The sequence below is a fragment of the Syngnathus floridae genome, chromosome 5, assembly GCF_059516105.1.
Source record: "Syngnathus floridae isolate MCC-2025c chromosome 5, RoL_Sflo_1.0, whole genome shotgun sequence".
Classification (NCBI taxonomy): Eukaryota; Metazoa; Chordata; class Actinopteri; order Syngnathiformes; family Syngnathidae; genus Syngnathus; species Syngnathus floridae.
Genome location: NC_142417.1, coordinates 7,335,149 through 7,348,729, shown reverse-complemented (window position 1 = coordinate 7,348,729; position 13,581 = coordinate 7,335,149). Strand labels below are relative to the sequence as shown.

The following is a 13,581-nucleotide window of genomic DNA, read 5'->3' as shown; positions in this document are numbered from 1 at the left end:
CAGTCTTAACAAATAAAATGTTGAATAAAAATAGTAATATATTTTTTCAGTATAAATTTTCTGCCAGTAAAACAGGAAAATTTGATTAATGGCTTCGCTAAAAAAAATATGAATTTGCACTATGCCTCCAAAAATATTGTCGAAATATATTAATATATATTAAATATAATAAAATATATGTATAAATGTCTTATTTTGAGTATCTTGGCAGGCAAATAAAAACATATTTTGCATTGATTTGAGATATTTCATATCAGATAAAAAAAATAATTGTTGTGTGATTATTTTTGTCCCATTCACAACAAGCAGCAGTTATATTTTTCGTGACATGACACTTAACAATTAAGGTCTGACCCTCCTACTTGGTTTGCAGACAACACGGGGCTTCAAAGTACAACAACTGTAGGTGGGTCGAGATGTTCAGCGTTCTTGATTTACATTTAAAATAAGTCATTATCTATACCAAGAGTCATTTGTCTGGTAAAAAAATAAGGATACAAGTGTCAGTTTATTCACTGCTTGAACGCCTCAATACTTGATGAGGTACATGCAGGTCAAGGTAATCCTAATTAAGAGACTTTAGTTGATATCCTCCGCTAATGATGCCGGAGAATGTGTGTGTGTGTGTCTATATATCTGCTTGTGTGTGTCATAGGTAAATCAGCAAGCTAATGATGTATTTGATATGAAAACAAATGACATTGCCAAAGTCATGGCTATGCAATTAACTAGATAGATTAGTCTCAGAACATGAGGGAAAAGGCGAGGCGAGATGTTGTACTTGCATTAATAGGACAGGAGTGACGAGAAATGACGCATATCGGGAAGAGATTTCTTTTTTTTTTTCTAAATTACATATACGAATGGGATGTTTTGCGGGTGAGTCTGCTTATATGTACAGTACAACAACAGTTTTACATATTAACTCATTAAAGCCTATGGATGATCTGGCCCATTTTTCATTTTAAAAAATCAAATGTGACCCTTGAGCACCAAAGTTTGCCAAACCAAATAGACTTTATCACAAAGTAAACAAGCAACCGTCCTGGGTGCTCAATACAACATGGCAAAATGTTGCCTTTCAGCATCTAAAGATCCACTCCACGACAATTTTTCTTTTTCTTTGACTTTTGGTCATGCAACCACAGAAGGGTGATTATGTAGAAAAAAATTGTGATTGACACCTAACTCCCACTTTAGAGTGAGCCATCCATTTTTATTATAATGGTTTATTTAAGTATAGGGTATTAAAAATTTCTAAGAAAAAGACCATGTTATTCCACTTGAAAATGGAATATGTTTAAACCACAAGCCTTTAATAATACAAAGACTGATCAAATGCAAGAAAGCAGCATCTCGCCGCCAGTAAAGCACCCGTGAAGAAAGACGTTTACAGAGTCTGTTCAAACGCAATTAATACGCATTAAAATGATCATCAAATACAATTCAGACTGTGGAGATGCTGATGGGAAATTTACCAGGGCAGTTCTGTGTCTTTAAAATGGTAAAGGAGCACCTCGCACATTACATTGAATTTGAATCCTGTTTCCATACCTGTAGGACGTTACCTTTGATGGTCCCAGCCAAGTTGTGATCATTTCTTCTTTTGTCCAGATATCCGCGGTATTGAGGACTTCCTGGACCGTGCATCTCACCATGGCATGGACGTGTCTCTCCAGAAGGTGGAGTCCAACGTTAACATGATGATCACAAGCCTGTTCAGGACCATGCGGGTGGAGGAGCTACACCGCTACAGGGACACGCTACGCAGAGCCGTACTCTTCATGAGCCCAGCTACCGCTAAGGCCTTTATCTCTGAGGTAAACCATCAAATTTATAAAAAAAAAAAAATCCTGCCTTGTAAGTGCCAAAGTTCTCACTCGAATCAATCAAGAATTCAACCACATTGGCATGATCTTTGTCTTTTTATACTCAATGATCAGCAGAAGTTAGAAAAATAAACACAAATAATACAAAATATATAATAATATATAAATATTTAATAATTAAAAACAAAAACCTACATATACCTAACATACTCATTTTTGGAACATTAAAAAAAAATCCAAGCAAAGATTTGAATTCAGAACCTTCAACCACGTGCGCCACAATGGTGCATTTCTTTTTCAATGTGTATTGATCGCATGACCAAACATAACTTGTAACAATATAATTGGCGCCAACATTCTATGAATTGCTATCCTCTGTAGTTTTTATGCAGTAATCCTTAGTCAAATCCAATAATTGCATTAAATAATTACTAGGTAGTTAATTGCATTAAACCCTCATTATTGCCTCTTTATTGGCTTTTTTCTTTGTGTCCCCACACATGCATACACGAACACATGTAGACAATCTGGATCTCCATTTTCTCCAGTACAAAAATGATATTTAAATCATGCTTGTGCTTGCGTGTTAGTTATGAATTCATAATTTAAAACCCTGATCCCCACGTGACATCTCTTCATCTCAGTTTAATTAAAAATGACCTCTGTAAGACCAGTCACAGTCTAATTTGGATGGAAGTGTGTTTTGGAGGGGACTGAAATGTGTGTCTGCCGTAGCAAATATGTTCTGTGTGACTGTAATTAACACAGTTTTTTTTTTTCTTCTGGTGAGCACACTTCATGCACAACATGCTGTCTAACTGTGCCCATGGGTGAAGTTATATATTTTTTGACATTTTCACAGACAGGTGCATTTAGAAATGGGCGTTTGCGCCGTTGTGCGCCTAAACACAGCCAACTTGATTCCCAGCCAATCGAAGCAGCTTCCCTCATTCCCTTGAAATTTAACATAGATGACAGGTGTGGCATGGCGGAGGCAAAAAGAACTCTTTGAAATCCTTGCAGGAGGTTGGCACAAGCAAAGTAGGTGTATAAGGAACTGCAAGATCTCCACTTGTGGATGTTCTGGTAAAGAGTGCGGAGTCAGAACTTCGACTGAACGAATTCCAATGCGCCTCAAGGTTATTTGAAAACTTTTTTTTTTTTAACCACAAGAGAATACCAAGCCATGTGCCTGTTCTAGCAAGAAAAGCACACAAAGTTAAAGTTCTGGCTGAATTCTTTACAAAGCTCATCTGTCAAACCGGTGTTGTGACACTTCAATTACCTGCTTGTGTGATTGCCAGAATGCCTATGGAGGTGCCCTGTGGGAACTCTGGCTGCAATGTTGATGTACCCCTTAAAAGTTACGCTGTGTCTATTGCAGATGGATTCGGCCCTCTTTGTGACGTTCCTCTTTGACATTTCATTTTCTTTACGAAGGTTGACACCTTAAGCTTATTTACTTTATTTTTACTTACTTTATTTACTTAGTGGCAGGAAGTTTTCTGTAGATGGAGTGTCAGGAGATTGTAATGATACGATCAATCATTAATCAATGTGATTTGATTAATTTTGTCTCCCCCGCCTGCATAGATAAAAGACAAGAGCAAATGTGTTTTGCGAGCTCATTTGTCGCAGAAGTATGCATTCATTCTTCCATGCAACTGAAAGCTGTCTAAACAAATAGACAATATAGCAAAGAGAGAAAGACAACTAAACAGTGACAGATCAACATTAGCCACTTGATTCATTATTGGCATCATTTGGATGCGGCCCCTTGCAAAATTACCCTGCACCAAGAGACTGGCACGTTAGATTAGATTATGCACCTAATTTGGAGGCCAATAACAAATGTTTGCTGTCACGTTATCTGTGTGATTTGCAAGATCCAATAAACACAAGTCCGTCAAATGTAAATGGAAAAAAAGGCCAGCGAGAGAGGTACTAGATATTCATACTTCATAAAAGCTTCTGTTTGATCAAAGCAGGGATTATCAATAAATTACATGGACCTGCACCAAACATAATGTTTTCCACTAAGATAAAAAATAAGAAGAAGAAGCAATTTTGACTTGGCCTTAATATTTCCCTATTTCGCTTCCACACGCAAACTCGCATGTCACATTCAATATGCAAAGAAGTGGGAAAGATATAAATGTTGCCATTTGATATCAAGATGTTAAAATATTTACAAACAACAATGCAATTCCAGGACAGCTTCCTCTTCAAGTGACAATTTTATTTTATTTTATTTTTACTTGAACAGCTTTTCGAAGTGAAGCACATTGAATAATGTATTGCGTAGATGCATTGCACTAGTTTTTTTTGTTTGTTTTTTAAGATAACTCTGCCATCGTCATGACAGCCACCACATATATATATATATATTAAAAAAAATTATTCTTATATACCTTTTTGAATTGTGGTGATGTGCTTGACATGACAATTACAGTATTTGCATTTTTGAACAGGTATACCCACAATACCCACAATTCAAAAAGGTATATAAGAATAATTTTGACTGTCTCATATTATATTATTAAACATTTCGTGATTTTGTTTTGTAATCTCCCCATCAATTGATAATCAGATCTTTCCCTCTAATTGCTTTACATTGTACATAACGTGAAGTAGCTGTCCTCCTCTGGGAGGTGTTTGCATCCAAATGGCAGTCTACTTGCAGACTGTCATGTTATCTCCTGGTAACTGTCGAAAGTGTAATAGGGTCAAGTCTCTGCGTCAAATGGGCTTTCCTCCCCTGAGTCCCGGCGGGAAATAGATAGGAGACACGGCACGGTGGGATAATTGAGAAGGCGTGAGATAATAATCTGTTTTTAAGGTCAGACGGGCTGGAATCTCATTTTTTGCCTCTGCAGATTTTCTAACATGTGCGTTGTTTAATAAATTATCATTTTATGATTCATCTATATTTGCACGTCCCCCCCTGTGTAAATGAAGTGTGTGTTTCTTTTTTCACAGCTGGAGATTGGTTTTTATGTTGGAAACCATGATATTGGTTGTTGGAATTGATTATTGTTTATATTTACTTTGGAACATTATATGTCTTCATGTCTGTGATTGAAATAGTCTAAAACAGGGATGGACAACATGTGGCTCACCAAGCACATGGACTAATTGTCGCCGACTGTCACTTTGAAGAATATTAATCAACTGTCTAAGCACACACACATATTGCTTGCTTCACCAAGGTTTATTGAGCCAAGGCACATAATTTGCATGAAGAAAAATGTCACATCACAACAGCAAGCAACAAACTGTCACAATAACAATATACGCAGGTTAATTGCTATTGCATTTGATTGTTTTGCCTGTCACTACATCACTGGCAGAGATTGAATAAAAACACTGTAGCAAATTGTTTTCGGAATAATTAAAATATATATATATATATATATATATTTTTTTTTTTTTTTTCTCGTCATCTCTCATGGCACACTTGTTGGAAAAGATATGGTAGACTAATAGGTAGTAACAGTACAATATATGACCCCAATACTTTGTTTATTTTACTAAAATCATTCACTTGTTGGAAAACGTACTGCTCGTAGTTTTTTTTTTGTACATGCAACCTATTATATTCTGTTCCATACACCGCCAGTGTACAACCTATGAATATTCTCATTCATCCAGGTTCTCCAAGTGTCCTAATGTAGTCCATCCTCTTGCATGCCCCATGAAGTGTCCATTCAGAGTTCCTTCCTATACTGTGTCCTTATTAGGGTTACGTATGATGGAATTGCTGGCCATATATAGACAAAAATCGATTTGGACTGACATCCGCATCGTTAGACAATGTTCTTTCTGGTTTGTGCTGTATTGTGGAGCAGCACCATAAGAGTATAGTATCAGTATATGGCAAAAGTAACTTGGTATAGGAGTTGGATTTTATTTAGGTGGCTTATGGACTGAGACAGAAGTAGAAGCAAGTAGGACAGGACAGAGGTGCACTTATGGATACAGATTTGGGAGGAAAATAAACATGGACGTGCACGCCACTAAATGTGTTCCTGTTAACCGAAAATAATCTAGTCTGCTACATGTTTCCCTACCAGACCCAATTAGAACCAAATCTTAAAAACAAGTCATGCATCAAAAAGTGACTTTTGATTACCGTTCCACCCCAGTCCTGCCAACCAGCTACGAGTCACCACTCACTATTTCTCCTTTGAGCTGCTATATATTTGTCAACATGTTGTGCATGGCGCGTTTTGCTCTTGATGCTGATGGAGTTAGCCACCCCTTGCGCTAAAATGTTCCACGGTCCATGCGTCGAGCTCCAGCGATACCTGCAAGGTGGTAGGTAGCATGTGGCATATGCAGCGACCCCAGGAGGACCGATCGCATTTGTAATTGACGAGCCAAGCAGATGCTCCTCTGCACCGAGCGCAGCTGCTTAGTCTGCTCGCTGCTAATTCACTTCGACGTCAAGCCTTCCAACTGTGACACTCATTTGACCCCTTCTAGGTCTGCTTGTACTTACTGATCAATCTTGTATTGAATAGTTCAATTTAAACAAAGCAGAATGGAATATATGCAATGCAATGCAATGCAATTTTGATTTTCCAGTGATGAAATCAATTATTAGCCAAAACAGCAGCTCTTCACGTATTGCTGTTTTAAAACCCAGTTTCACTCGACATGCTTTGTTGCATATCATTAACTTTGTTTAATGTTATGACAAAAATGAATGGATAAATCAATCATTACATGCTCCCCCTGACCACTACTTACTTGTTAACCTTGTTTGGATTAATTAAAGTGGTGCGGTGGGTTGTAAACAATTTCCCTGTATGGTGTAAAAGATGATTAGCCTTCAAGTAGATTCAGCCATATGGTCACCCCGATGTTTTATCCGTCAATGTTTATGGTCCAGTGAGTTATGCTTCTTCCTGTATTTGTTCCATTTCTACATAATCGTTTTGGTTGTATTGGGTGAATTATAATGTTGGTAATATTGTTAAATAACACCTACCTTATGTGTCGTTGAGTAAATAATCGATTTGAAGCAAAACAGAAAGTCACAAAGTATGAGCGTTGTTTCAAATATTCAGCAACCGGTAGAAAGGATGTTTCTCCCTTTGACTCTATCCTGAGTACCGTGCGAGTGCCGACCCTCTTAGGCGTTTGATTGACACTGGTGAAGATGAAGCTGTGCGCAATGTCATGAACAGTTGACCTATGGCTGAAGGCTTCATATAGCGCTTGTCACCACAGGGGCAGACGAATAGCCTGCATGGTGACTGACTGACTGGAGTCATTTTTTCACTCGGCCAAATATTAGTGAAACCTGGGAAGACAAGGTGATGCTCCACACGCCATGTAACCTACACACGTAGGCATGCGAGCAATAGCTGACCTTGTCTGTTCATCCATGATTGTTTTTCCTTTCGTTCCATCTATCTTCATCTGTCTAACCAACAGACGCCCACGCACATACTGTATAGCTAACCTTTGGGGTCATTTTCTCCAAGACATTGCCACGGGCGATATTGCTCCTTATCATCCACTATCATTCCTCGGCCACAGGTTAAAATCCCTTTAATTCATCTGTGTTCTTTTGCCGTCTTGTGCTGTTGGTGTCAAGTTTTTTCCGTTTTCTGCTAGCTGCGCTCGTTGTAAAGACGTTTTACAGGCGGGCAATAAATGGCCGTAATGGAAAAATGATTCTGTGTAGCTTGGGCTCGTATGAAGTCAATCGGATATCGCATCAAGATGAGTAAACTACTTTGCTTGGAATTACTGGACCATGCATGGACATATAAAAAGAGTGTAGTGACCGTGAAATTTTACTAATGCAATTCCGCATTGATGACTGGGGTTTTCCAAACTGCGAGCCGGGGCCCAATGTCTATTAATCATTACTTGGGCAAACCATTTCCTGCTTGCTGCCATGAATTACATTCAACATCCTCTTTGTTCTTGATGACTGTATGTGCAATATTGTGTAGTGGTTGTCAATATTCTAATAGCAGTGTGCTTTGAGAAGACTTGTCTTACATTGATCTTAAAAGTATACACATGATTTAACTTTGAAAGGATCCACCAGAAACGCACATATACTTGCACATGCAGTGAAGACTTTCCACCTATCGCAAACAACCCAGGCTAAATTTTGCTCCTCCTTTCTGTCACCTAAGTTCATGCACCTGAGACGTAATATTTCAGCCCAGGACAAATTGAAGGCTCAATACTGTAGTCTATTTTTTTTTTTTTTTTTTAAATTCTGAACAGAACTGTATAATTTTATAATTTGGGGTCTCAGGGGGAACTACTGACCACTTTTGTACTTTTGTACTATTTGAGTCACAGTCTAGTTCTCAAGCCACATGACGTCTTGTGTCACATCACCATTATCCATTTTTAACAGAAGCTTTTCTTTTGTAAACAAGTCAAGCACACAAAAAAAAAGTTTGCAAAGCTTTTGTGGAAGTGACAGCACGCATTGTCGAGCAATCTGACAGCCGTGCTTGCTCTCTCGGAAAAAAAAATACTGCATAGCATTGACTGGGTGAAGGCAGACCCACAAACACTATTCTTCATTTTGTCAGCCTGAAATCAGAGCACTTTTGTTTTTTGACATAATTTAATTTTGGTGTTCTGAGTTGGAGCATTTTACATTAAAATTCAGGATGCACTTGGCAGGTTGTGCACATATTTTAGAATTACTTGGAAAAAGCTTTGAAAAATGAATGCACTGATGAATGGCTGCCAGCCGCTTTAAAAATGTAAAAGTATAGCGTTTGTGTCAATATCAAGTGTGACAGTAGCATACATGTTTGAAGAGATCCTTCTGCTTCAAACACCTTCACATTTCTTTCTTATTCTCTTCTAAAATCTCATGACCATCACTTAATTTGGATTCAAATTACAATAATGTGTCGTTGCCATAGCAACATCTAACATCGACAAAGTGAAGGCTGTAAAGTCAACCAAATTTACAAGAAACCTCAATTTGATAAGCACCGAATTATTAACTCAAGCACGTATGGCTGAACTAAGTTGTAATAATTTTTTGCAGCAGGCTTGTGTTAAAATAAAAAATGGTAGTGTGTGACCTGTGACACAAATTGCTTTAAAATTAAGCTTTTGCTATTTATTCAAATTGTCTTTACATTGTAATTTTGTTCTTATTATACCTATTGAGTGTTAAAATGCATTTTTTTTTAATTGCAAAGCATTTAAAACATTTCTCTCTTAATACTGTGAAATATTCTCCTCAAAATACCTCAAAGATCCAAAATTAAGGTGCAGTTTTCACTCTATGGCTTGCCTTGCTGAAATTAAACATCTCTACTCGACCAATAGCATGTAATGTCGTTACCATGACGATCATGGGAAGCACTGCCAGTGATTGTCATGCTTTCTACCATGGAGGTCATCACCAAGCTTCCAATTTTCACTTGACATTTAATACACAGGACTATATATGAGAGACACATTCAGCCGACATGTGGCCAAATTCAAACAAAACAAACTATGTGCCGCGCGAATCTGTGCATGCAACAAAAGTCATTGAAGCGCCGCTTATCTTTTTGGCTTTGACATGACTTTGTTTCGGACAGTCTAGTCTCGCATCGTTATGTTTACCGTAAACCTATCGAGACTCTTTCCATATATTTGTCCACCCATTGATTGTTCATATCTAAATGTCAGGTTGCATCTTGTCATATTTATTGTTGTGTGTGTGTCTGTGCCTGTTTGTTTTCAACGTTCTCTCAACGGATTTGCCAGTTGCTTGAATTTGCGGCCCAGTCAATAACTAAAAGGCCATCGAGTGTGTGTACATAGAAACGTCGAGGGGTTCAATGCATGTTGGCCATTTTATACTTTCTGCCCCAGTAGCACTTGGACACAAAGAGCTTTTCTGCCTGAACATGTGGAGACACCAAAAGGCGAGCCAGGACGGATATATACCAATGTCTGCTGAATGTGCACAAAAAAAAAACAGTGACTTTGCTGCTTTTTTTTTTTTTTTCTCACGCTGTTCTCTCTTTTTTTATCGATAATGTCGATAGTGCAAGAGCAGCGCTGCAGAGCAAGGGCGAGACCCCGTCAACGGGACGCTTGGTGGCTTTTGTCGAGTGTGACAACTCACACACGCATGCACACACACACGCTAGTTGATTATTGACGCATGACCACCGCCGGATCAGATTAATTAAAGCGACCATAATGGCAGCGATTTCAAGTCATTAGCTGCAAGGAAGGAAGCGCACGGGCCTTTGACACGCGTCCGACGCGTGTCCTGGTATGCTCCATTGCTTTGAAGCAAAAGACTTAATTACACAAAATCTCACTCTTTCCTGAACAGAATACACTGTACTGGAAATGAAGGCCTGAGAAGTCATTTACTCTCATCTCGCTGGGGCTTAAATACACAGTGCCTTGATGGAAACTATCCCATTTCCTCAAAATAGTGGCCATGCGGGGTGGTTATTTATTCAAGAGCAAAAATAAGGAGGCCTGGGAAATAATAAAGTATGTTCTTGGTGTATTACAATTTGTCAAGACTACGGCAAAAATACTGTTCTTATTTTTTGCTCTCTTTTTTCTTTAATTTGTGATGGAGAGTGATGAGAGATAATAAATTATAAACATGGACACTTCTTAAAAAAGTGAAGCATCAAGTCAATGTGTGGTCTTAAAATAGTGAGCATACAATACAAATGTTCATCTATTTCCAACACACACAATGTATGGGGAAAAAAGATAACCCTTATTAATACAATTTGTCAGTGTGACAACTGCGGGCATATTTGCTTTTAAAAAGGTTAAAATGTGAGACAAAATATTGTGTTAACAATGCCTTAATTGGGATACATGTGGTCAAAAGTGCTTCAGGATACATTTTGGTCAGATTATTAGATCCGGTTTTTATGAGGGCTAAAGCACATTTTGTGATTTTTCTTAATGGACCTGGTAATCACACCCCATTTGTTCAACTCACTTCAGAGCGCTTTGATGATAATGTAAGCCATTACTCTCCTTTATATTTTACACCTGAAAGGCTCCTTTTTGGTTTATCAAGTTAGGTTTCATTGTTCATTCGTGGAAATGCATCTTGTGTGTGAGCCATTATCCTTTTTTGTTATGTAACAGTGTTGCTAATTTAAATAATAAACACACCCACACAGCAGGTCTCAGTGCATGATTAGCTAGCCTGGGTGAAGATCCAGGGCATCTTTCAACAGACTACACTGCCTGTAAAACGTATATGCAAAGGCACTATTATGCAGAAACATTACATCCTCCACATTTGCAAAGTCCCTACGATCACATCAAAAAACAAAAGATGAACAGAGCTGTTTTGCATAGATTAACATTAGTTTCTGAATAGCACCACTGTGTCCATGGACGACACACAATGCAGTGTATGGAACTCCACAAGTTAAAATGCATTTAGTGTCTGAAGAGGCTCTTTTTTTTTTTTCCCCCAGACTCGACTCTATCAATTAGTATCCAAGGCGCTGTCCCCAGTTGCCATGGTAACAAAAGGAAGTCTTGCTATTGGCCCAGCTGTGTATGTAGCTTGATCAGGGCTCATCACTTCCATGAGACAAGGCTCGCCGGTTGATTTAATCAAGACAAGAAATAATAAAGCAAAAGTTTGTCATTTTCCCCTATCCTTGAGGTATTTTGATGAAAGTACGTCTAGAACATGATATGATAACAAATGAGAAGTGTCTTTAATTGGATTTTTTCTCGTTAAAACAATGTAAACATATCCTGTCAATCATTTTTTGTGATAGAATATTTTTGTCTGCCAGGGGATGCATCTAATGTAGTCTACAGTATTTCATGACATCCTTCGATTCTCGGAGGAAATGTATTTTATTTTCCCATACATTCTGTCTAACACATGAGTATTTGTGTTGCATCAAAAGCAATCACATTGCTCCATTTGAGCAGACTTAAAGGCTCAGATGGTGCGTGACAGCAGGGTGCCCCTTAATGCTAGCTTGTCGTATCAATCAGGGCTCAATCATAGTCCATCAATGTACTGCCTTGCATTGCAATGATGGACTGTTGAATTATTGTGATGCATCATGCATTTACTACAGTACAAGTCTAAAAACAATCTGAGCCAGATTTATTCATATTATGGCACCTTATTTTCACATTTAATACAAGTAATCTGCCAGCATTATAAAAAACATTAAGTATATTTTATTCCTGACATTCTTAACTAAATTGAAACAAACAACAGAATCAAAGAATGTCACTCGGTAACAAAATGCCATTAGCAAGTTTCCAAAGACTGACTGGATGAGTACAGAAAGGCATGGAAGTGGATGTCCTGGCAAGTAAACCAAAAATTAATTAACAACAATTTGTTCAAAAATTACTAACAGGGATGAAACGTAATAGGAATAAAATAAAGGTTGACCTCATTATTTCAGACAAGAATGAGTCCACCTTGCTGATCATGCTTTTAAGTTATAAAGTAATAACTTACCATTCTGAGTGCACAATTGGAGCTGCATAAATAAGTTACCCATAGTATATAATGAAATTAAAATAAAGGAAACGAACCCTCACTTTGATCGTGCTTAATAGACACGTAATGGAGAGGGAATCAACCTAGAAGAGTTTTTTTAATAGTCTGAACAGTTCATGTAATTTGAGAAGGAGCACTGAATAAATACGTAGACTGCTTCATTAGTTTCCAGCGCGAGCCGCTATATAGTTAGTTAACTGTCATGCGTGTCACTTATGATTAAAAGGTAGCACTTGATCTGCCATTCATGATGGCGACAAATTGGAATCTGGACAAATGATCTCAATGGGAAATGTGTTTCTGAAACTCAACCAAATCGTAGGTCGACCTGCACCATGAATTGAATGTGGAGGAATGCATTTAATATCTTTCTCCGTGTTCTTCTCTCCTTGTATTTATGTGTGTAAATGGGAAGCATTGATATGCAGATGTTGGAGGGCTGGGCCTGCGGGCTATTTGCTATATTTGATCCCAAATAGAGCGTAGCATTAAATTACTCTTAATCTCATTTTCAATTTGGAGTACATTATTCAATAGCCATGCCTATTCTTCCTTTGAAAACAACCACCACCATTCACACAGATTTGTATGTCTGACTATTATAGTATTTCTAAGAGCTCCTGACTATGACTTTGAATGGTTCTTTAGTTGATGTTCATTGATTTGGAGTAAGCAAGCTTACGTTGCCACTTTGAAACTTGACTATAGTACATACAGTACCATGTGTCATCCAGCAGCAGCCATGTGTGTAATTCTCACTTATTTCTGGAGGTGTTATTACAGGGCGAAGGTGATATTCAAGCCATCACTCGGAGACAAATTGTGTGGATGGTTAAAGCTTTTGGAAAGGATGCTACAATGTTATGTCTGTCATACGTTTTAAGCTTCAGAGGTGTAAAATTGAATTGATATTACCTCTTAAAGTTTTTCCTCAGCATCCCCAAATGGCCTTATTTCATTTCCAAGCTGAAGCATGCTGACTTGACTTTGGGCTCTCAGTCTGTGTCAGTGCCATTTACGCAATGACCCAGAAACATGTTGGCTTTTACGTGTCCTTTTAATGCCACCTCCGGAGGTGGAAACTCTCCAGGTGGGCTTTGTACCTCAGTCCCTGTCAGTGACCTCTATACAAAACAGTCTATGTTGACAGTCCATTGCAAAGCAATGCCAGCAGCTGGCAGTGTGAAAAGGGCTTCTCTGATACGAACTCAGAAAAAAAAAAAAAATCCCCCT

General features: G+C 38.1%; 1 protein-coding gene across 11 annotated transcripts in view; it reads left to right on the top strand.

Annotated features, from left to right (window-relative positions):
* Positions 1-13,581, top strand: part of grid2 (glutamate receptor, ionotropic, delta 2) — a 260,165-nt gene that overhangs the window by 152,167 nt on the left and 94,417 nt on the right. For all 11 annotated transcript variants that reach the window (XR_015858677.1, XR_015858676.1, XR_015858675.1 and 8 more), the window contains one exon: positions 1,615-1,820. Coding sequence is in view for 8 of the 11 variants with exons in the window: in XM_088376626.1 (XP_088232752.1) it covers positions 1,615-1,820 (206 nt within the window). In the remaining 3 variants the exon portion in view is untranslated. The remainder of the gene's footprint in view (positions 1-1,614; positions 1,821-13,581) is intronic.